The following is a 26,306-nucleotide window of genomic DNA, read 5'->3' on the forward strand; positions in this document are numbered from 1 at the left end:
TGAAGTCACCTATACAAAGCCAAGGGCTGTTATCTACAGGTTTCAAAAGCCTTAGCAACTGCCAACTTCCCTCTCTAAGTGTTGTACAGGGGTTGCCATAAAATCATGTGAGAAGCCAAACCTTACCATTTTCTGGTTTTGTAATTTTGATAGAAATGTGGTATCTTGTGTATGAGTCCAGTTCTACCTGATCATTTGAATGCCACAACATTGCTATCCCTCCACTAAATCCTCTACTGTCAACTGTAAAGCTTCTGTCATATCCTATTTTATTTCTTATTCTTTCCACCTTTTCTCTGTTGCTTTTAGTGTTAATAAGGAATAGGATATTTGGGCTCTTTTGCTTCATCAAAAGATGAAGCTCCTGAATTGTTCGAAGGTTCCCAATTCTTCGACAGTCCCAACTGATGCATCTCATTTTCCTGGTGGGGCTGCTTAGCAGTCACCACGTTTTGTTTCTGATTTAAGCTCCTTGCTGGATTGAGCATAACTTTTGATTTTTTAGAGACACTTTGTTGAGCATAGCTACCTGGTCCTGATGTTTCTTTTTTCCTACTTCTTGTTTTGACCATAGGTGCCTCTTCACTAGCCCTTTGCATGTATACCTGTCTTGCCCTTTTTTCCAACCAGGTTTATATTTTCATTTCCCTCTGCAGCTACTGATTTTTTTAAAGACTCCTCAAACATAGTAGCTAACTCTAAGGATTCCATACCTCATTCCCACTTCTATTTGACTTGCTAGCTTCCCCTATCATCTTGTCCTCTTTATTCAATTCTGTTTGAAATTGCTCACATGAGAAATTGAGCTGCTTCAAGTTTATCAGAGGTCTGTTGAGCTTCCATTTTTATGGTTGCTTTCACTTTATTTATCTGGCCACCTGAGACTGAATTTTCATCATTGTTACTAGCCTATTTCTTTTTGTCTTCCCCATTGTCTTTCTGAGGTATTAGTTTAATCTGTTGTGTTTCACGATTCCCAAATCTTTTCTCACCCAAGCCATTAGATACAATTGGAGAAGCTCTCAACCATTGACCATACTGTATATATCCCCAACCTTTCGTACTTTTCCTATCTTTTTCCACTTCACAGACTCTATTTCCATGTTTTATTGCCCCACACTTGAAACAAAACACTGTTAATCTTTCATATTTAAATTCAATCCATCTTTTTGTTCCTTCAATTTTGACCATCTTGCCTTTAGGAAGGGGTTTGGAGATATCCATATTTCTTCGAACCCTTAGGTATTTACCCCAACCAACACTCTCTTCATCTGCATCAACTGTCAATACCTCACCAATTGAATTACCAATCCTTTGTCCCCCTTCATATGTCATCGCCAGAAGGGTTAATCCATGGAATTGAACCCAAAAAGGCTCATAGTTAAAAGCCATCTCAGTAGGAGACATGCTACTCAAGAATTGTTGGATACAAATTAGATTCTCATCAAAGGACCAAGGTCTACCATTAAATACCCTTTCTATATCCATTCCTTTATGAAATTCCACTAAAAATTTATTAGCCCCTACCTCTTTAAAGATAATCCATCCTTCAAGGGTTCCAAAGTTTAGTCAATGGTAGCCTTAAAGGCTTCCTTATTGATTTTTTTTCAACCACAACTAACATAAGCAGACAGTTTTGACCTCGCAGGATTGATCTTCTGGTTTCTTCCTCCGTGATGGTTACTTCCTCCTGTTCTTCTTCTATCAACTTAAAACCCTCCTATAATTGTTCAAGTTCTTTAGCCATGATAACCAAGCTTAGAATTGTCTTCGGAAATGAGAAATTTTGTTGCAAGCTTATCTCCCTCTAGGAAAGAAAGGACAATTACCTAAACCTTCTACAGAAGGAAAGGAATAGAAAAATTATTTCAATCACAAAAGGAAGCTACTATAACATCAATCATTTTCAAAAGATTAGAAGATAATGTTAAAAAAAAAAATAATAATACGAAGAGCCATGTTCATGATAATACGTAATTTTAAAATACAATAATTCAGAATGAAAACACAAAGAATAACAAAAAATGTGAGGAAAAAAAAGAAAAAAGTATATACCCAAATAACAAATCAGTTTTTTTAAATTAAAATATAATCCAGGTGATTGGAAAATACTGGTACAAGATTTCGAGATGATCTCTAGAAAATAAAATACATTGTATTACTTGTATTATTATAGAAAAGGAGTAAAATTTATGTCTAAGGCTTAAGATTTTGTAAAAGAGATATGATATTTGCAGTTTGTATTCAGTTATTGTATACTCTATTTGAAAAAAGTAAGTAACTTTAAGACTTACATTAAAAAATTATTTTTTTAATAGTAACCTTTATTTTTTGAGTAATATTACATACAGTCGTGAAATGCTCAAACGCCGTACAGTCGTTTTAAAAAAGAATGAGATCTATTATTAAAAAATTAATTTATTTTCATGTGGGCCTCATATTTATTCATTTTTTCAAAGTGATTACACGACGCTTGCACACTCACGATTGCAAGTATCATTTCTTTTATTTTTTTAAAAAAAGTACACGGAGATTGTACGTTGTAGGATTGTATATAGCATTTCTATAAAAATAATATTATACAGAAATAAATTCATAAATTGACGTGCCTTGATGCAGTATGTCAGATTGTATAATTATTTTTAATATAAAATAAATATAATGCATCACGTGAAATCTTGTCAATTTATAAATTTATTTTTATATAATCTTTTTATATTTATAACAATTATCTATTTTAAAAAAATGTACGGAAATGAATGGATAGATAATTCACAGTTTTTTTTATTTTTATTTGTTTTTAAAAATAAATCGCCGTAGACTCTATCCATATTTTCACCATTCGCAAAAGCCCAGAGGCCCCAGACCCCAAACTCAAAAGACTAGAAATCCTGTCTACAAAGTTGGCCTTTAGGAGTGAGCGAGCTACTCTCAGCCTTCAGGCTTCCTTTCACTGGCACGAACACCCTCGTCGATTACACAAATCAAGTAAGTAACTCTTCTTTCTTGAAATTCTAAGAATACTCATGACCTCTTCTCCATCCCATTCAATCCCTTAGTTTCTTTCTCCATTTTTCGTGGTCTACCTGTCTCTGAATCCGCTACCCAAGTTCATAGGTAAATTGTGAATTTATGGCATTAAAGACATGAATTTCAATGGGTTTCGCTTATTCGGGCTGCTGGAAGGTGTTGTATGGTTAGGTGATTTATTTTCATTTGTACTGATATTGCATAATGTTAGTTGGCAACTGATTACACTGTGTCAAATGTGCTATAATTTCAATTTATTTTATTTCTTTGACTTCTAGTTTCATGTGGTATTTGATGTCTTAGTTTACGAAGATTGAATAATTAATTTTAATTCGTGTTTGACCTTTGAAGTTTACTTGTATAATGTTGGGTGTGCTCAATAGATGCTTGATAATTTGCCTAAGAAATTAGCACTGATCTGCACGGTGGAAAAGAAAAGAATACAAAGAAAGTCATTTATTGCTCTGATTGGTTTCTCTGAAGAAAAGAAAATACCAATCATTCCTTGTACGCTTTACTTGGTTTACTATGAAAGTTTACACATATAGGCGTATGCTGTTTTTCTTGTTTAGTTTTTTTTTTTTTGATAATTAAGATATAAACTTTATTGATGTGAATGAAATAGGCATATACCTAGTACACAGGAAGTATACAGTTGAACACCTAGATACATTCTAAGAGCGTTAAACTAAAGATAGGAATTCATGTATATCATCCCCATTTAATACAATAGCTGAAAACCAAAGCAATAAGGTGTGCAGAAAATAATTCTTCAGCTCCATCATTGTTCTTTCCTTGTCTTCGAAGCAGCGCATATTCATTTCTGTCCAAATACACCACATGATACACAACGGAATCATTCTCCAAACTGCTGCCACTTGATGACTGCCCTGCAATTTTCTCCAACAACTCATCAGCTCCACCACTCTCCTAGGCATTACCCAAACCACACCGACCCGTCGAAAAATCTCATCCCACAACCCTCTTGCTACGTCATAATGTAGTAAAAGATGATCTACCGATTCTCCATTCTTTCTACACATGTAACACCAATCCAGTACAACGCATCCTCTCTTCCTCAAATTATCCATGGTTAAGATCTTCCCAAGGGCGGCATTCCAAACAAAGAAAGCAACTCTAGAGGGCACTCGAGACCTCCAAATGTTCCTCCAAGGGAATGGGGTGTGATCCTGTGAAATCAAAATTTTATAATACGCTTTTACTGAGAATTTCTTATGATCCTGGAACCTCCATTTCAAGCTGTCTTGTTGCGCCATAGTAGACCCTAAAGAATGTAACAAGTTAAAAAAATCTGAAACCATAGATAATTCCCAATCATGAATATCTCTATTAAACAGAATATTCCACTGATGCGAACCATGAGCAAATAATCGCACTTCCGCCACATAAACGTCCTTGTTAACTGCAATACGATATAAAGTTGGAAACACTCTTTCCAATGCATGATCTCCACACCACACATCCCGCCAAAAATTGATTCGGTCACCCTCACCTGCGACAAAACGAATATGATTTACTAAAATAATCCACCCCTTCCTTATAAACTTTCATAGCCCCACTCCATGCCCCCCTCTCACTTCTTTAGAACACCAACCACCCCAATCAACCCCATATTTAGCATCTATTATTTCCCTCCACAAAGAACCCTCTTCCATATGATATTTCCAAAGCCATTTCCCCAACAACACTTTATTAAAAGTTCTCAAATTACACACACCCAACCCCCCATACTCAACTGGAGAACATACTGTCTTCCAATTAACCAAATGAACTTTCTTCTCCTCCCCTAAGCCTCCCCATAGAAATGCTTTGAAAAGTTTCTCAATTCTATTCACCACCCCTGCAGGCATAGGAAAAAGGGATAAAAAATAAGTGGGGAGGTTTGTAAGGGTACTCTTGATGAGAGTGAGACGACCTCCTTTCGATAGATACACCCTTTTCCATCCAGCCAACCTTTTCTCTATCTTGTCTACCACCCCATCCCATATAGCTCTACTCTTGAAAGTAGCACCTAACGGAAGACCCAGATATTTCATTGGGAACGAGGACACCCTGCAACCCAGAAGACTTGCTAGATTGCGTATATTAGGGACCACACCCACCGGAACCAACTCAGACTTGTCAAGGTTCACCTTAAACCCTGATACTGCTTCAAAACAAAGTAATAATGCACGCAAAGTTTGGACCTGACTCCTATCCGCTTCACAAAACAACAGAGTGTCGTCTGCAAAAAGAAGATGTGAAATGATACAAGAGCTACCAGAGCCATTTCCCACCTGAAAACCAGATAAAAAACCCCCACTAACAGTAGCCTGCAACATCTTGCTCAACGCCTCCATAACTATGACAAAAAGAAAGGGAGATAATGGATCACCCAGTCGCAAACCCCTCGAACTATGAAAAAAACCTGCAGGAGTGCCATTAATTAGCACTGAAAACCGGGCCGTTGAAATGCAAAAACGCATCCAAGAAATCCACCTATCGCCGAAACCACACCTCTTCAATAAATACAAAAGGAAATTCCAGTTCACATGGTCATAAGCCTTCTCCATATCTAGCTTGCAAAGAATACCTGGACTTCCCTCCCTCAATCTAGCATCCAAACACTCATTTGCAATGAGCACCGAATCAAGTATATATCTCCCATGAATAAAAGCATTCTGAGGCTTGGAGATAATATTTTCCAGCACTAGACTAAGCCGATTAGCAAAGACCTTTGAAATAATCTTATAGACACTGCTAATCAAACTTATTGGGTGAAAATCCTCAATATTCGACGCCCCATATTTCTTTGGAATGAGTACAATAAAAGTCGCATTAAGTGATTTTTCAAGCTTTTGATAAGCATGAAATTCACTGAACACCCGCAAGACATCACATTTCACCACATCCCAACAAGTTTGGAAGAAACCCATTGAGAAACCATCTGGACCCGGCGCTTTGTCCTTAGCCATACCAGATATGACCTTGAAAATCTCATCTTCCACAAAAGGTCTCTCCAATACACTCACAAGCTGCGGATCAATTGCCTCAAACGGTAAGTCATCAAGCTTCGGCCTCCAAATTACTGGTTCGGTAAGCAGAGTCTCATAATAATGTGCAATGTGACTTTCTAGATCAGCCGAAGAAGATAGCACCTGTGTACCTGAATGTAACAACTCAATCGCATTATTACGTCGATGAGAATTAGCCATTTTGTGAAAAAACTTCGTACACCTATCACCCTCTTTCAACCAGAGGGCTCTGGATTTTTGATGCCATGAAGTCTCTTCTAACAGCAACACCCTTTCCAATTCTGCCACAACCGTTACTTTTCTCAATAACTCCTCCTCCGAAGCCCTTCCCAATAATTCCTTACCCTCCAACTCCTGCAACTCCTCCATCAAAATAGACTTTTGATTGTCAATGTGACAAAAAACTTCTAATTTCCATTTCTTTAGGTCTTGCTTTAGAGCCTTCATCTTACTTGCAAGAATAAAACTCGGAGTGCCACTAAACTAGTACGAAGTCCACCAAGTTCTCACCATCTCTACAAACCTGTCCACCTTAAGCCACATATTCTCAAACTTGAAATACCGGTGACCCCCTTGAATGCCACCACAATCTAAGAGGATGGGAAAATGGTCTGAGTTGACTCTAGCTAACCTTTTCTGACTAACTTCTGGATAGTGGGCTTCCCATAATGGCGAGACAAGAAATCTATCTAATTTCGACCAAGCACGGCCATTAGACCAAGTATACTCACCACCCACCAAAGGGAGGTCCATAAGATCCATATCAAAGATGAACTCAGAGAATTCCGCCATAGCCAAAGTGTGTCGATGATGCCCCGATCGTTCGCTAGGAAAACGAGTAATGTTAAAATCACCCCCCATACACCACCGCACATCCCATAAAGAGTGTATTCCCGCCAACTCCTCCCACAACCGTCGTCTATCTCTATCTACGTTAGGACCATAAGACCCTGCAAAAGCCCAAATCCACCCATCGCTCACATCTTTGAATAACACCGAAACCGAAAACTCTCCAACACACTCCTCAATCGCCTCAACCACTCTTTTATCCCACATTAATAATACTCCACCTGATGCTCCCTGAGAGACCAAATAGGACCAGCCCATATAAGAACATCCCCAAATACTACGCACAAAACTTCTATCAATAAAACCCAACTTTGTTTCTTGCAAGCATATCACATCTCCCTTCCATAATCTCAATAGCGCTTTGATCCGAAGGCGTTTGTCCCTATCATTGAGACCCCTTACATTCCAAGAAACGATCTTAGGCTTCATTAAAACTTAACTTACCCCTCCCTTTTGATCTAACCCTTCCACTACTCCCCTCCTTGACATCATAATTGATGGAGCATGTTAAGCGTTTAAGTTCCCTATCTTGTTTTGAAGCTGATTTCGAACGGCTAGCTTCAATAGCCACAAGAAGGGCCATAAATTGTTCCTCATAACCTCCAAAAGAGACCCCAAAAATTTTCTGTAGCTCCTCTACCTTTTTAAAAATCCAATTCGTCGAACAACTCCCATAATCACTGGGGGGGAGTGTACATAAAGGAGTAAGAGCCCCCTCTTCCCCAACACTGTTATTGGGAATCACCGAAACATCCAGCTTATTTGTTTCACCACTTAAAACCATATTATTAAGAGGAGAATCATCCCCAGAAAATAACTCATCAGGTCTACTCATCACCAAAAGTGGAAGACCACTCTGAACCACATCACTGTCCCGCGAAAACACCTCACCGCAAAGAGACATCTCTCTCTCCCTCAAGCCAGATTGCTCGTGCACCACTTCTGGAACTCTATCACTCAAGCCAGACTGCTCGTGCACCACTTCTGGGAACTCGTCCACCACACACAGTTCCAATAGTCCATTCTCCACAGATGCAGAAGTTAACGCCAGAAACTCCCCCTCCTCTACCTCTTCCCGTCGGAACTCCTTAACCGTCTCACCTGAGTGGTCGACCGAGGGTGTCGGCAACTTCTGTGCCGGCAGGGATGTTGATAATGCACTTATTGGCGCCACAGGAGCAACATGACCCTGGTCCAAAGTCTCGGATCCGAGTCGGATCTCCTTTTCCGTCTCACCAGAGGGTTCGACCGAGGTTGTCGGCAGCTTCTGTGCCGGCAGGGTTGCCGGTAATGAACTTATCGGCGCCACCCGCTGTCCCTGGTCCGATATCTCGGATCCGAGAAACTTCCCCGACCCATCTGTCTCCATTGCCCTCCAGGCCTTCATAGGGCCTGAGGCCTGACCCTTGCCCAAGCCCATTGCTTTGCCCAGACCCATACCAAGCCCACCATTTCGGCCCACCACCTCCTTACCTTTAACGCACCGTTTTAGATAATTTATCTCATCTAACACAATGCCGATCTTCTCCTCCAATACAGCTAACGTCTTCAAAATGCTTTCCTCATTTAGCCCCGCCAATCTGCTTTCTGCTACACCATACCGCTGCACGTCCTCAGAGATGGTTACACCTGACACCACGTCTAACGCAACACGATACGGTACCTTCTTCAGCACCTCACTGTACGACCTTGCACCTCCTGCCCACGATGATGGAGCACCTCCCTCACCATTGTTCCTCTTTGCTGCAACTATCTGGATATCAGCCGTCTCCATTAAAATATCAGCAAGCTTCTTCCATCCCTCCTCCTTCCTTCCTTCTGGAATCACAAGCAATCCTCTCCTCTTATCACGACCAAATTCTGAGATGGAGATAAAACTACCATTAAAGTTACGTCCCTTCCTCACTATTATCACAGTGTCCCCTTTTCTACGAGTTCGTAGAAACTCCTGAGTACCCAATGTTACTGCACACTCCTTCACCATAGAACCCAGCCAACCCAGAGTTTCCCAATCCACTAAAATATATTTCACACCACGATGACTACTTTCTATTATCCTCCACCACCTTGCATTCTCCTTTCTAAACTCAAACAACTTCTGATCAATGAATACCTCCTTGCACAACCCCATCTAAACCAACCCTCAGACAATACAAACCTAATGATTCAGAGAATACACTAATCCCCTCAAGAGGGAAAAGCCATTGATGAAACACTACCAACAGAAGGAAAAAAACTAAAACTGTATGGAGAGAAACTAGAGAGAGAAAAAACTAGAGAGAACTTTAACTTCTTGTTTAGTTCTTTTGTTTGTTTGTTTGTTTTGTTTTTTTTCAATCAAGAATCAAAGGCAACAAAATTGAAATGTCAGAAGTTGGAATATTTATTCGCATGTTCTGTTGGCAATGACTGGAATGCTTATTCAGTTTTGATTTTGCATGACCTGGCTTGTATTTCAAGATTATATGAGATTGCTGCATGGGTTTGAAAGATAGGCAAATCATGTTGTGTGGCAGTGGATCCTGATGAGCAGGCCAGCACTGTGGAGAGTTCTGTTGGAGCAGAGTTGTTCTATGAAAGAGATATGATTCTAGAGCCATTTGAGGGTATGGAATTTGAATCCGAAGATGCTGCCAAAATATTCTATGATGACTATGCTCGTCGGGTAGGATTTGTCATGCGCGTGATGTCTTGTCGTCGCTCTGAAAGAGATGGGAAAATTCTTGCCCGCCGGCTTGGATGTAATAAGGAGGGCCATTGTGTTAGCATCCGCGGTAAGTTTGGGCCAGTTAGAAAGCCAAGGCCAAGCACAAGGGAAGGTTGCAAGGCAATGATTCATGTAAAGTATGATAAGTCTGGAAAATGGGTGATAACTAAATTTGTAAAGGACCATAATCACCCACTTGTTGTGTCCCCACGTGAAGCTCGTCAAACGATGGTGAGTTTTCTTATCTCTTATGTAATTAAGTGCTGCAGTATTTTTCTCATTATTTCACTCCATTACCTGCTCAGGAGTTTGTATCTTGTCCTGTTGGGTTTGTTTACTTATCCACATGCATAATAGTGAGAATTTGCATTTTATTCTTCTAATGATTTAGATCATATTCTTAATCTGGCTTATACAATTGATAGTCACATAATATGCATATATTCTTTACTGATTTTTGGGAAGAATTGCAAGCATTAATACTGCGATATTAAATTGGGGATTGGAGAGAAAAAGAGGTCTTTACATGCAAGAGTCTATTTGGATATTAATTGAAAAACATACTAAATAAAGTGAGGATCATTTTACCGTGATGTGAATTGTTTTTTTTTTTTTATTGGTAAATAAGATTTTATTGATCATAAGAATGGGCAAAAGCCCAAGTACACGGGTCATAATTCGGATACCCAATTTACGCACAATTTTCTCAATCATGCCTTCCCAAATAGACATATGGCTTGTTTGGGAAGTGAGATGATCTCATCTCATATCAAAACTTCTTATAATTTCCTTCCCAAACATCACTCAAACACAAAATCTTTTCAATTTCAAATCTTCAACTTTTTCATCTAGTCATTACCTAATCATTACAACTTTCTCAAATTTTCAAACAAAACACAAAAAACAATAATTTTTCAAATTTCAAAACAATAATAATATTAAAAAATTATATACTTTTATTTTTGATAGGTAAAAGTAAAATTTTATTGATATAAGAGGTATCGCCCAAGTACACTTACAAGCAAATCATGAAGGTTGTTCGTATTACAAATAAAAATAGTGATAGGTTTACTTCCTCCTACCACCCATTTACTACTCCTTTTATTTTTTTTAAATTTTTTTTACTTAATGGTTAAGGAAGTAACTATCAGTGATGATGTATATTTTTTTAATTTTTTCTTAATGATTAAGGATGCTAAAAAAATACTTAAAAGAAAATAATAAAAAAAATAAAAGTTTCTAATACACTATGGAGTAGTAAATGGGTGGTAGGAGGTAGTAAGCCTATCATTATACTAATAATGGCCCAAGAAAGTAATGTATTGTAAAAAAATCGTTTCAGCCCATCCACATAATGCTCCATGTCTTCAAAGCACCTCTTGTTTCTCTCCAGCCACAAGCACCACATAATGCAGTGCAAGATCATTCTCCACATAGCAGCGATGTGGGCATTTCCCCCGATACCACTTTAGCAGCACATGATATCCCTAACTCTTCCAGGCATGACTCATGCCACCCCTATCCTATTAAAGATCTCATGCCATAAACACCAGGCCACTTGACAATGTAATAAGAGATGATCAACTGATTTCCCATTACTCTTGCACATAAAGCACCAATCTGATATAAAAAAAAAAAATTATATTCTAATAATATTTTTATTCAACTTTTTTCTCCCTCATTTCCCAAAACCCAATAAAACATATTAATTCAAACTATTTTACTACTATTCACAAACAATTTCACTACTATTCACAAAATTTTCATCTTATCTAACTTCCCAAACAAGCCCTTAGGCCACGTTTAGACACTTAGATGTGATGAACATCTCAAAACTTCTCATAATTTCCTTCCCAATCATTATTCAAACACAAAACACTTTTCAATTCCAGATCTTCAACTTTTTCACCTAATCATTACTTAATCATTACAATTTTTCCAAACTTCCAAACAAAACACAAAAAAAATACAATTTTTTCAAATTTCAAAACAAAAATAATATTAAAAAATAATATTAAAACAATATTTTAATTTTGTAATATTTTTATTCAAAATTTTCCCTCTCATTTCCGAAAATTCAATAAAACATATTGACTCAAACCATTTCACTACTATTCATAGAATTCTCATCTCATCTCATTACCAAGCATGCCCTTAGCCTTTAAAGAGGCTCTCAAAGGGAGACCTAGGTATTTCATTGGCAAGGATGATACCTTGCATCCCAATAAGCTAGCCATGCTATCCACCTTAGGGATATTCCACACAAGGACCAACTCTGACCTGGGCAACTTTGTTTTCAACCTAGAAACAACTTCAAAGCAAAAACATGTGCCCTTAATGAGCGGATGTGGCCTGAATTCACACCACAAAAATATTATGGAGTCATTTGCAAGAAAAGTCAGCTAGAGAACCTCTATCAACAGTAACTGATAAAATTTCGTTGACAGCCTCCATGACAATAACTAAAAATAATGATGACAATGATCATTTGTCACAATCCACTAGAGCTACTGAAAAAACTAGCTGGAGTGCCATTCACCACTATGGAATCATGCACCAGAGTGATAGAATGTGCATCCACGATTGCGATCCCTCCCTAAAACCACTTCTCCCAAGTAGATGGTATAGAAACTTCCAATTAGCATGCTCACAAGCTTTTTGAAATTATCTTGTCGACAAGCCTATTTAACCAAGTAGCAAGGAATTCTGGGCCCATTGTTTTGTCACTAATCTACTCTTGTAATGTCTAAAATCTCTAAAATCCTAGAAGATTCTCATATTGTCTTCTTAAATCACATTCCAGCAAGTTTGGAAGAAAGTCATAGAAAAACCATCTAGGCCCCATGCTTTTCCACTTTTTCACCAATCATACTCTTTCCCACATTGGGGACCTCAGTCTCTTCAAATGGCCTCTCAAACTGTATGACCAAATCTTCTTGTATGGACTCCAGTCCCAATCCATTAAGCTTGGGCCTCCAATCAAACTGCTCCAAAAGAAGCTGCTCATAATACTAAACAATACGACTCTTAATCTCAATTTGATTAGAAGAGACCAAACATCAACCAAGAGCATCCCAATGACATTCTAATTAGCTACTCGATAGAAAAGCTTTGTACACGTGTCGCCATCTTTTAACCAATATTGCCCTTCATTTCTACCTCTCATATACCTCTCACTTTAAAGCAACTCCTTCTAGATGTTTTGCCACCTATTTTTTTCCTCTTAATTTCTCTCCTTCAAATAATGATCCATTTTCTTTCATACCATCATTGTCTAAGCTTGTTGTGGCACTCCCAAACTTCGCTTGGGATTTGACAGAGCTTGAAGTGTTGGGACATGCAACACAAGTTCACATACCTCTGTTCATGACAGTTAAGGATGCTGTGCACCTAGAATGCATCTTAACAGTATGCAGCGGATAATTTTATTTTTGCAATACTTAATGTACTAGAATGCTAAATCCCAAAACATAACATACTTTCATAAATATTCACATATCAAAAGATACAACATCCATCCAACAAATCTATAATCAATAAGTACAGACATAATATATAGACTGCTAAACTAAACACTAGGCCGCTCACACAGCTCGACAATGATCTCCAAAAAATAATCCAAGAGCTGGAGGATCGACTCCATAAGCTCCTCGAGCGTCCTCTCTAGCCTGCTCAACCTCATCCAACGGGTCATGTTCTGATCCCCAGTTCCCTAAGACATCGTCTACCATTTTGGGGCGAATGGTAGTTGGGGTTACCAAGTAAGATTTACAAAATCTTCGCAAGTAAAGCTCCTAAACTACCAACAGTATGAATAGGCATGCATGATAGTAATATGACATGTATGCTTCATGACATGGACTTGCACATGCGTGACATGGCTTGAAAATAACATTACTTGACTTGAACATAACATGACTTGACTTGAACATGACATGTTTGCGTGAACATGAGACTTTGTTACATATACATGTTTGTTTACTTGAAATGGATGCTCTACGACTCCCCAGGGGCCGTGTACTCTTGTCGGATATCGCATCACATCACAGGCTCTTGCACTAGCTGTGAGTACGTCATGATAACTGTACTTGTAAACGTGTAATTTTGGCACCATCGACGTTGGTTGCCTGACTCCGCTCCGGAAACTAGTTACTTAGGTCTCATTCGAAGCATGTTTACTGTACTTCATCAATTCAGGGCATTCCACATCCAATAAACACTTTAGAGTGGACAGAGGAATTCCACTAGGATAACTCCCCATCCTAGCACTTGGGGTCATGATAAAATAAAAGACTCATTTATGACTTAGAAATATTTCTTGACATGCTTAATGCTTATTACATGGCATTTATGTCATGTAACAGATATGATGGACATGGCATTCGTGACATGTAACAGAATAACATGTCAGTAATGGATGGCATGACATAGCATATTATAAACAATATAATAGGCCTAAATGAACATGAATATGAACAGTGCAATCTTACCACCATACATACATAAAAATACCGAGAATAAGTTAGAAGCTAACTTACAGAATGTAGCGTAATATGTAAGTGTAATTCTATAAGTGTAGTATAAAAAGAGTGTAAGCTGAAATGAGGTACGTTCTAGGGTTAGGATATCTTACTTAATCCTCATAAAAATAAAACTTACTAATTTTGGGCCAAATTTGCAAAGTTACCCATTTATTGGAAATTACAAATTTGACCTTAAAAATAAGGAATTTGCAAATGGACTCCAAAATTTACCAAAATTAACATTTCTTATGTAAATTTCATCCTAAATCGAAATATGAACTCAGAGTTTTCTAAAACTAAACCCAACTATGAGATCTCTCTCTTGTTCAATTCAGTCATAGGCTAAAAATCATTTTTTGGTTGCTATTTGGCCATTTAACACACTAACATGCTTAAACTGAATTTAGCAATAAAAAATTCACATTGTTAGTTCTAAAATCATGTTAAAACACTAAATCACACATTTCATAAAAACTAGGACTCACTACATCAAAGAAAAAGCCAAAACATCAAGATTAAGTCAAATAAAACCAACACTTGTTGTTCTTGGTATAACACCTACATATCAACTCCAATGAATTTAAAAGTTCATAAATAACATTCCTAACATGTTCATCATTCAAACCTAAGTGATACCATGCTTGACTAATTAATCAAAAATTATAAACTTAGAAACCGAACATGCATGCTTTTGGACTTGAAACAAAGTGACTAGATCCTTGATTTTCATGCAAGAACTCTTGAAAGAATACAACCATATACCTCACATGCAAGTTATAGCTGGATCTAAGTATCAAATCTAGCATGTCATGGCAAATATTTCATTTAAAACAACATTGAACTCGAGAGCCTCAATAACATGCTTAAAATCAAACTCTTGCATTTTATCATCATTCCAACAAAGATCTAAATCATAAAATTTCAAAAACTCAATCTTAATCCATAGATCTAAGCTTTAAAAACAAGATTCATAAAAATCATGGCCATGAATCAAAGTCCTAAAGCTAAAATCGCAACCTACACCAAACCAAAAACTGTTTTGAAGTAATCGGTTCCTACCACTTCAAAGATCATGTAAAAACATTTTATAAAATTCTAACATGCTTTGAATCATACCATAAACTTGCATATAATCATGTATAAACTTCATCAAATAGGGTTTGGTTGGATGGAATAGTGATTGGTGTAAGAGAGCATGATGACAAGCTTGATTCACACTCCATCACTTACACACTTTGTCCTCCTCTTGACAAGTGTCATGGGGTTTCCAAGTGGATGGTTAGGATTGTGCCATGTGTCTAATTTAAAAGTATCTAGTGATCCTAAGTGTATTTGCACATTCTACAAGGTGATTTGACAACTTTTTGAACCAGATGCCAAGTGGTGCTCTCCCGAAGGGTTTATTCACCTGAAAAACTTGAATTTTTTATTGCACCATAAAATCCTAAATATTCACGAGTCTAATGGTGCAATTTGTTTTGTAAAATTATACTCCTAAGTGTCTTAATTAAATAAAAAAGAAAATTCTGTCACCATAGTGGATCGGGATCTTATTATGCTAACGGACTAAAACCCAATCGATTGCTCGATTCGTGAAATCCCGAAAGGATTTCACGATGTTTCTAAGGCCGAATTTCTTTTGGGACGTTACACTTGTCAACAAAACCTTATGCTTTTAACCACATATTCTCGAATTTAAAGTACCTCCAACCCCCTTGAATGCCGATAGAGTTATGAATAAAAGGAAAATGATCCAATCAAGTTTTGAGAGCCTCTTTTGACACAAATCAAGAAAGTGCACTTCCAATTAGTGGATATGAGTTTCGACGGTTAGACAAGGGGATCCTTTGTCTCATTTCCTCTTTATTATTGTCATGGATGCTTTGAGTAGAATGATTGAAGCGGCTGTTGATGGGAGCTTCTTGTCGGGTTTTTTGGTGGGTGGGGACTCTCTTGGTAGCCTAAAGGTCTCGTATTCTTTTTGCTGATGATTCCCTAATTTTCAATGAGCCTAATCAAGATCATCTTCGATCTTTGAGAGCCCTTTTGTTATGTTTTGAAGTTGTTTATGGTCTTAGAGTCAATTTATCTGAGTAAAAAATAGTTCTAGTGGGCCCTGTTTTGAATACTATGGATTTGGCCAACATTTTGGGTTGCAAGATTTCATCCCTCCCTATGAGATATCTAGGCCTTCTCGTGGGCGCTCCTTATAAATCTTTGTCGATTTGGGATGGAGTGATCGAGAAAATAGAGAGGAGATTAGCTGGTTGGAAAATGATTTTGTCAAAAGGGGGGAAGAATTACTCTGATTAAAAGTACGTTATCTAGTCTTTGGCTATGCCTATTTACTTGCCTATTTACTTGGGAGATTAGATAATGTGCATCACACTTATTCATGCCAATGCCATCCATAAAAGCCATTGCAAAATTAATCGCCTTCCTACCCTTATCTAGTATGGTTCTATTCTCCATTAGCTCTCGCATGATGGTGGTAGTGGGGATGGGAAGAAATCTGGCAAGGGAACCCATCTTTCGCTGTGATACCCCATATTGGGGAGTGTAGGTGGTGAATGGTTCTATATTGTTTGGGAAGGAGAAGTTCTTACTCTTACAATGATTCCAAGGGGCTCCAATTGTACCATTGACTAGTCTTTTTAGAGTATGGGCCCAGGTGTGGCTTAGGCCTTCTTTTAAGTGTTACAAATAGTATCAGAGCTAGGTTGCGATACCCCATATTCCCATATTAGTGACTATAAGTGGTATATGAGATCCTACATTGCTTGAAAGGAAAAAGCTCTTGCTCTTATAATGATTCCAAGAGGCTCCAATTGTACCATTGACTAAGGCCTTTCTTGGGGCATTACATCCACCCTTGCCAATGAAGGACTATTCACAGCACCAAGAGCCACCCAAGTGAGCTGCTCTTTGCTGACGAAAGGGGATTGCTTGCTTTGTTGCAACCACCATGGTAATACTTACATGGATAGTGGGCACTAATGAAACAAAACTAAGCCTCAAGGTGCGGTTTGGATAGTGAGATGAGATGGTTTTAGATAAAAGTTGAAAGTTAAATAAAATATTGTTAAAATATTATTTTTTAATATTATTATTGTTTTAGGATTTGAAAAAGTTGAATTGTTTATTATATTTTGTACAGAAATTTGAGAAAGTTGTAATGATGAAATGAAACACTTTCACTAAATGGCCCTTTCTCTATCTGCAACTTGGGCACCCATTGAGCTTTTGGTTGTGGCTTCATAGTAAAGGGAGTCGATGTGGGCTTGATCCGAAAGCCCAAGTTTTATTTAAAAATACCTGTATTCTTCTCATAACCAGCCCACCCTGTGACCCAGGAAATGCGAAGCCCAACATGATCATTCTAAGCATCACCTTGAAATTCGACATTCCATCCACTGCACCAAGAATCCCAATAGCTGCTGACTCGAGATGACTTGCAGAAGATTTGATTTCCTCTGCCTGTGATTATGAGTCACCTCATATAACTTTGCTCCTGATAGATTTGCAACCCTCCATATAACCCATTCTGCCTCTGCCCAGATTTTCAAGAGCGGAGCTTGGTCCTTTCCCTTTTGATGCCTCATCATACGAGCAAAAATTGACTGTTGCTCTCAGAACTTCCATTGTCACCTCATGGGGTTCCTTCCTCTCAAATATTGATACATCACTGCATGGCTTCCATGGTGGAACACACATGTAGTCGTGAAATGAGACAGTTTGCAAGTGTTTTACAACCATTCTCAATTCCACTTCGAATGCTAACCACCCTTTTTGCGCATGTCCTTCAGGTATAGTTAGTAATCCCCTCTGCCATTCTCTCCATCCTTCCAGGGAAGAGAAGCCATAGATGCCAACAGCCAGTCAATAGTTGAACTGCCCAGTGAAACAGCATGCAAACCAGCCCTGTCTTTCATATATATTCTTACTATAGGGATGCCTTTCTCAACTAAAAATTCAAAAGACTTTGAACCGGTAATAATTTTATGTCATACTTCCTTTTTAATGGGTAACATGTTGGTTCAACAAAACCATATCGAGCCTTTAATACTGGAGCACTCTGACCCTTGACACTTAAATACTTGTAAAATACCAAGTAACATTGAGTGGCCTCCATTGAAACTCGTTGAAACTCAAACCAAAACTCTGGGAGTGTCTGATTGCTAAGCTTTAGGGTATGAATCAAAGAGAGGAAATACGAACACTAACTGTTAAGTCACAAATGAATAGGCATTGTCAACATCTGAGTGCAGAGATGGGGGGCCACAACTCTTAACGAAACATTTAAAGCTTTGGCTGATGTTTTAGAAGGTGAGAGATTCCTTTACCCACTTTTATTTTATTCTCCTTTCTTGAACCGTTTACTTTTTAAGCTCCTATAAAGCCACCCTATTCCAATCAAACCTTTATTGATACTGAAAAGTATCCTACATCAGATCAACATGCAGAGCTGTCCTGTAACTGATATAGCTCTTTCTGTGCAAAGCTCTTGCTGTCCTGCATTGACAAGATCAAATAAAAATGGACAAGGGATCGGCCATTTCACCCCACTTCCCTCCAAAAATTTGATAATCCACAAATTATTCCCGAATCATCTTGTGATACTCATCTTCAAGCTGTTAAGCGATGCCCACTAAATTTAGGATGATCCCAACTGATATTATATATTTCATGCATATTTTACGATGCATGGAAGTTGGAACTTCAAAGAAAAAAATAATATTGTATGCTTACACATTTCATAATTTCAAGTTGTTGGACTGGCAAGACACGTTGGCAACCCTCGAACTAACATGATATACTTATGCAGTGTTATGATACTTCTGGGTTTGACACTTTTATGCATCGAGATACCCTCATGACACATTTAATGAAAATGGGAGAGAAATTTTGTCTGCAAGCATTTTTATAGAAAGTATCTTTCGATACTTGTAATATAGTATATTCCATATTTTCCATAATTTTATCAACTTTTTTTTTATATAATTTCTCTAACTTGAGCTAAATGTTTGAACTGTTTGACTAGATGACGGGCCACTTTAACCTTTGGGGTCTCATGTTGTTGAATTCATCTCTTTACCATTCGGTCTTTTGAAATGTTATGAAACATGCACAAATATGTGTATGGGTACATCTATTTCAATATATAATAACTGTCCTGTCTATATGCGTGCACATAAATCTGACATTGAGATTATCCTATTGAATTGGTGCTTAATCTAAACTAGTAATCCTGTTGATTATCAGTTTTGATAGAAATCAAGTAATTTGTGCATTATTATGTAGGATGAAAAGGACAAAAGAATCCAGGAATTAACTGCTGAGCTGCGGAATAAGAAACGGTTATGTGCAACGTACCAAGAACAGTTAAATGCATTCATGAAAATTGTTGAAGAGCACAGTCAACAGTTATCGAAGAAAGTACAAAATGTAGTTGAAAACCTTAAAGAATTTGAGTCGATAGAACAGGAGCTTCTACACCATAGAATATAGATAGCATCGTCTTATAGAGTACGTACCTCTGCACCCATACCTTCAATTGGGTGTGTCATTTATTTTCATATCTGTGTTTGATATGTTTGTCACTTTGGCTATGTTTATGTGGATGTCATTTCTAGCATAGAATTCTGTTTTTCTTACCCTTCATTAGTTCATTTAGATTTTTTAGTAAGTGAGAGGAAGCCTTTTCTATGGTCTTTTGTGTAGTCAAAACAAATCAATAATTGTTCTGGTGTTTGCAATGTACTTGACTCAAATTATACACTGACGTGTTTAGAATAACTATTCTACTAGATACATGCTAGAATAATATTGTTTTCTTTTTTTAGTATATATTATTTTTTTATTTCTTCTATTGTCGTCTTTTTGGCCTGTAAATTGAGTTGTTCAAAACTTATAGTTCACGTTTGCATGGAGACAAATGATAATAGAATCCAGCTTTATGTGATTTGTAGCTCCATACATCTAAATTATTAAAAATATAAAGAGTAAGTGGGTGATGTTTTGGGGGGTTGTTTTTTGCACCTGCCCCCCCCCCTCCCCAATACAAGAATGAGAAAGCTGGTCCAGTTCATGTATTCACTTGATTACACATACACTAGCCATAGTTTGACATGTTTTCATTTCTGTAGATCGGTTACAGTTGTATTAATTTTCATATCCTTCACCAATGTGAAATTTAGTAGGGGAAAAAAGAAGAAGAAATAGGTCAAAGTTGAAAATAATCTGATTTTCATGTTCTTTGCGAGTGCAGTGATAGGAAGAAGAAACAATGACAGATGTATAATGCTAGTGAGGATGGAGCTGCCCTGATTTGGTATTGATCTCCACGATGTGCATTGAAATATTATATTCCCTTTTTAAATGGGTGTAGCATGTAGGAAGAAGAATGGCGGGTTTGGTGGCCTGTTAAATGATAGAAGATGAGTTCCTCATCTTTTTAGTGATACATGCCTGTGATTATATAGTGCATAGTTATTCTGAGAATTGAGATGGATTTTCTTTCCTTTCCTTTCCTTTTCTTTCTTTTGCAGATTGTCATAATCCAATCTGTTGAGATAGTGAATTTGGTTGTATTTGAAAAATATATATGACCCCACAATTTATGTAATCCCAAACAATTGTAACATGTTTGCTCACGATATGCCATTGGAGCTCTTTTTTGTTCTCCTATTAAATGAAAATATTATGCATAATTAAATTAGAATCTAATCAATATGCCTTAATGAACCGTACAAATTAATTAGAAAGTGTCAATATTAGCACAAATTATGATTAGACTTTTTGAATTACACGTTATATACCTATGTTATAATTTAAAATAGCATAGTTTATATTTTACCACCGCAAAGAGAACAACAGTCCTAGATGTTAACCAAAAATATAAAAAATCATGATCCCTTGAAAAGGCCAGTTATCAAGGCTCTATGAAGTGGCATTAAGCCACTTCATGACCTATGGGCATATGGATTGGATGGGGTACCCACTATGGGTGCTCATTTATTACATCTCCCACTTGCACATAGTGAGGAACATTCTTAAAAGTGTCGTTATGCTCCAACTCATTTGGTTGCATCAAATTAAACATTCCAAATCCTTCTTGAGTCCAAATGATGCAGAGCAATACTCAATCTCTATAACACATGATGTACCCATAGCTATCTCACAACTTGCCAAGATCTTTTAGATCAATTAACACCTTGATTTCTCACTAAGAGAACTAAAGATCGAATCCCCCTCCTCCATGTATAAAAAAAAAAAAAAAAGTTATGTCACAACTTCCAAGAAGCAACATAACTTGTTGACAGTTAGTACAAACACAACATTGATGTGTTTTACCAAAGAGTCATCCCTTTGCCCTCGTGTCATTTAGGCTACGTTTGAATGTTGAGATGAGTTGAGTTGAATTGTGAATAATAATATTTTGTGGGTCCCATTGAGATGAGTTTAACCTTTTTAGGTTGAGATGAGTTTAACTTTTGAGGAATTTTATGTATCAACCACTATTCACTTTCATATCTCACACTTATAACTGTTTTTTTTTTTTTTCATAGGGTGTGGGGGCATTTTTATAGGATGTGGGGTTTGGGGTAGTGAATAGTAGCTGATGAGAAAAATTTTTCTTAACTTTTTTATGGGAAGCTGAAAAAGTAGTGAATACCAACAATGATTAGTTTGAGATGAGTTGAGTTGAGTTTAACAACCAAACACAACCTTAGTCTTAGTCCAACCACTTTTTCAATAATGTCTCTTTAGACTGGATCATTCATGGTTATATACAATATGCCAAAGTAGCAAACACTAAAAACCTCAATCTCGTGACACACTTAAAAGTCTCCTAAGGGCATAAATAAATTAAGGTCATCAATAATGATTTGTAGGACTCACACGGTGAGGAAGTAGGGATCTATTCACTCATCTGTTGGTCGTAAAAGCACATGTAATATGAAATACATGTTACAGTAGAGTTCTCTTTCTAAAAAAGAGTGTATATCTAATCTCAATACACTGTACAGATCCTAATCTAGTCGCTATCTCAGCGCCTAACCCGAGTCCTTCTATTTGTTCCCTATCAAAAGCGCCAAAGAAGATCTCGCATCTGGCTAAACCACATGCTACATATATTGTGGGCTATCTATATATAGTCTTAACAAATAACAAAGATATAATCTCAATCTAGCTGAGGCGACATACATATTTGTGTCAACAATTTCAATATGCTACATAAGCATCAAGAGACACAATGTCTCATCTCTACTCACTACCTAAGCGCTAGATGTGATCGCTCGTGTGAGTGAGTCAATCTAAACTTGTCAACATACATTTTCACCATAAACCCTAAATTCATGGTGAATGTGTGTTCACTAAATGCTCCTAGTCATGCCACATTGTCATAGAACACATCACTATCATGTGCAAAATGAGCAATACCATGAGGGAGAGAAATGACATGGTCAACTACAAATGATTAAATCAAAACTCTCAAGTGTTGTTTTAGGACCATTTCTCTCCATGCACAATCTCATGTGTAGTAACATTCCAAAAAACATGCGTCTACCAAGATATTCTACTTTTATATATAAATAGTCTTTGCACAGCCATGAAGTCAGTAATTCATTGCGAATCTCAGTTATGGTCAAATTCACAATATAAACCTTAGATTCTAGTCAGTAAGTTCAATTGCAACTTTTAAGAATCTACAAGGTGACCACAAATACTATTCAACAAACTTAATTTAAGATTTCATATAAATCTCTTGTACTCAACAACAACATGTGAGATAACCAACTTTTATTTTCAATTAAGAGTAAAGCAATTAGAGCTTTGTAACACCCCACTCCCCAATAAAGTCATTTTTAGAATTTTCGAGGAATTGGTGTGCTACTAAACTTAAACTTAAAAACTTTTCTTTTAACGAAGTGCCATATACGAAAGATTTCATAAATAAATAAGTCAATATTTATTAAATACTTACAATCCAAAAGAGAGTCTGCGAAAGCACTTATTTAAAATCAATAAAGTCTTATGTGCTTATAAAAAATAATTTATTAACTAGAAATCATAAAACAAAGCATAACATAAACAGTCTAGGCCTCTTCCTCTCCTCCCTGGACTAAGTCCTGTCTAGCAGTCTCATCCTCATGAAAATCATTACCTGGGTGGTTAAGACATAAAAACATACAAAATGAGTCGAATAGTCAACAACCAACACATCATAGAACAAACATAATAAACATAGGGTTTCTTGAAATATATGTAGACTCATAAATACATATGTAAATAACATGAATACGAACTTGTCTTTCACTTGTCATAAGCCAATACCCATTGTTGATCCCTGTGAGTTAGGGTTAGCGAATCTAAGTAGATTCTGATTCCGCCCGTGACAACGGGTTGTGGAATCCATACATAAGGAAGACACACTGGGTGTACTACCAGTATGTATAACCTGGCAATGCAATATGTCCATAACATATGATACCGTCTTTATATCATAACATAGACCGTTACGTATCTTATAATTTATACTTCATCATAATCATACTTGCATACTTGTCATATAATAGATTTCAAATGAAATTGCATTCTTTCATAAAATGCCGTGATACATGTTTCTTCACATAAAATTATGATTTTTCATAAATATTTTAATGCATAAATCTTCACATAAAACCATTCATGACTTTTCATAAATATTTAATGCATAACTCTTACAGAAAATCATGACTTTTTATAAATATTTTAATGCTTAATTCTTCACATAAAATCTTGGATTTTTATAATTTTATCATGACTTGGGTATGTAAAAATGAGCTTCCAATGGAGGGCGTACATGCAAATGTTTTTATAAAATACATGTTTACCATACATACGTGTAAGGGTATGATCATGTTACTTACCTCGTAACATTAATCCAATATTTCTGGGGTACTATTGATTTCCTATAACATATATGTAACTTACATAAATTTCTAATTTAATACGTACTTCATATTTAAAACATAAAATTCTAAATTAATTTATATTTCCATAAAGCTTAAAATCTTTGAAACTCTAAAATATTATTACTCCTTAAATATTTTGCTTTCCACATAATTGCTCCAAATAATATTACACGATTAATCCTAAAATTCTATTAATACAGAACTTGATCTTATTATATTTCCATGGAACCGGGTGTTCTTGAACCCAAAATATACACCTTAAATCTATCAGAGGCACTTCGATACGATTGGGCTGCAATTTAGCCAAAAACAGCCCTCCATTCGTCTATTGCACGTAGGAAAAAACACCCTAAGAAGAATACACCCCACCACAGAGAAGCACTTGGGAAAAACATCCAATTCGTATGTGCTATAGTTTGACGCCTTCTCATTTGCACCGTCCACTGTCTTCTCTTCGCTGCTGCTATCTGGTCGATGCCCTCAGTCCGACGCCGACGCTGTTGCAAGCATCTCAGTCTGACGCCGACGCCGACTCAACCATCTTAGTCTGACGCTGATGTTGACGTAGCTCAAATCGCACCCTTCTCTTCCTTGCTGTCCCTTCCTTCCTTCTCATTTGTACCGCCCCTCTCTTCCCCTGTCTTCCTCGCTGCCGCTATTTGGACCGCCCGAATCTCAGTCCCACGCTGACGCCGATGCAAGTAGTTCTCCACAGCGATTTTTCATGGCTGACACTCAGGTATGATACTTGTTTGATTAAATGTCACAAAGGGCTCCAAAGCATTTCACAAAGGGCTGTATTTGTCTGATATTGACTTTATTATTTGTGTAACTTAATCCATCGCATGGTCTTGTGATACCCAATTATAAAGAAAGTTTTAGGAAACATAAGTCACGTAGCAATCTATGCATATGTATACATCACATGATATATATTTGGAATGTTAGGCAATGCTAAATTGGTTAAACCAGATTTTCTTATTCTTGTATTGCCTATATTGTTTGATCAGTGCTGTGTTGCTCGTTTTTTGGTGTGTTGCTCGAATGTGTTGTTCTTTTTTTTTTTCTCTTTTTTTTTCCTGATATTGTGTAATCAGTGGTCATTAAGTGAGGCTTTGCTTCAGAAATAGGGAACCATACATTTGTTTTGTATTTATTTGAGGAGATTTGTGAAGGGTCTTCACATAGGAAACATCATGTTCTAACCACATCATGCTAGTTGAGACTGAGAAAAGGGGCACACCAAACATATGGTGTTGTCTTTATTTTTTGTTGTCTTTATTTTTTTTTTACTCAAGCATTGGTATGGTGTTGTATTTTTTTTTTACTCAAGCATGGTATGGTGTTGTCTTTTTTTTTTTTACTCAAGCATGGTATGGTGTTGTCTTTTATTTTTTTTACTCAAGCATTGGTATGGTGTTGTATTTTTTTTTTACTCAAGCATGGTATGGTGTTGTCTTTTCTTTTCTTTTTTTTTTGTTTTTTTACTCACAAGCATTGGTATGGTGTTGTCTTTTTTTTTTTTTACTCAAGCATTGGTCTTGTCAATAGTACTAAAACTGTGCAAAGTGGTTGTTTTGAATAACTATTGAATTTATAATTTGGTGGTTTTGTATGAAAGGAACAAATTTCTTGGGTTGATAGTGATGAAGTTGAGCATGAAAGTGTAGATGGACAATGTGATATCAATGTTGAAGATGGGGTGAATGTTGAAGATTATGTGAATATTGAAGATTGTGTGAATGTCGAAGATGGGGTGAATGTTGAAGATGGAGTTAATGTTGAAGAATGAGTGAATGTGGAAGATTCAAGTAGTGGTCCTTTGGAGCCATTTATTGGCATGATATTTGACGATGTGGAAGACGCCCAAGCGTTTTACAAGGCATATGCAAGACATAAAGGTTTTGCAATTCGAACAAATCATACTCGGCTGTCGAAAGATGATAAAAAACTTTGTGCAATAGATTATGTTTGCACAAGAGAATGATTTCGACGGGTAAGTCGGAAAGAAAAAGAACGAATAGTTCTTGAACTTGCTGAGACAAGGATTGGATGTAAATCAATTATGGAAATAAAAAAAGATGGTGAAAAGTGGATAGTCAACAAATTTGTAGTTGGACATAACCACATTCTACTTACACCAAGGAGTACTAGTTTGCTACGTGGAAATAGGAAAGTTACAAAAGTACAAAAAAAACTGATT

The 26,306-nt window shown here is 36.9% G+C and overlaps 1 protein-coding gene across 2 annotated transcripts; it reads left to right on the top strand.

Annotated features, from left to right (window-relative positions):
- The first annotated feature begins 2,837 nt into the window (after positions 1-2,837).
- Positions 2,838-20,829, top strand: LOC109021916 (protein FAR1-RELATED SEQUENCE 5). Of its 2 annotated transcripts, none has more exons than XM_035683121.1 (4): positions 2,838-2,988; positions 9,431-9,852; positions 19,446-19,670; positions 20,413-20,829. In XM_035683121.1, coding segments are annotated over exons 1-3 (630 nt in total). In that variant the 5' UTR covers positions 2,838-2,987; the 3' UTR covers positions 19,653-19,670; positions 20,413-20,829. The 2 variants fall into 2 exon arrangements, with proteins under 2 accessions (XP_035539014.1, XP_035539015.1); XM_035683122.1 differs by having other exon boundaries at positions 2,854-2,988; positions 9,375-9,852.
- Positions 20,830-26,306: the final 5,477 nt, after the last annotated feature.

The sequence above is a fragment of the Juglans regia genome, chromosome 12 (genome assembly GCF_001411555.2).
Source record: "Juglans regia cultivar Chandler chromosome 12, Walnut 2.0, whole genome shotgun sequence".
Classification (NCBI taxonomy): Eukaryota; Viridiplantae; Streptophyta; class Magnoliopsida; order Fagales; family Juglandaceae; genus Juglans; species Juglans regia.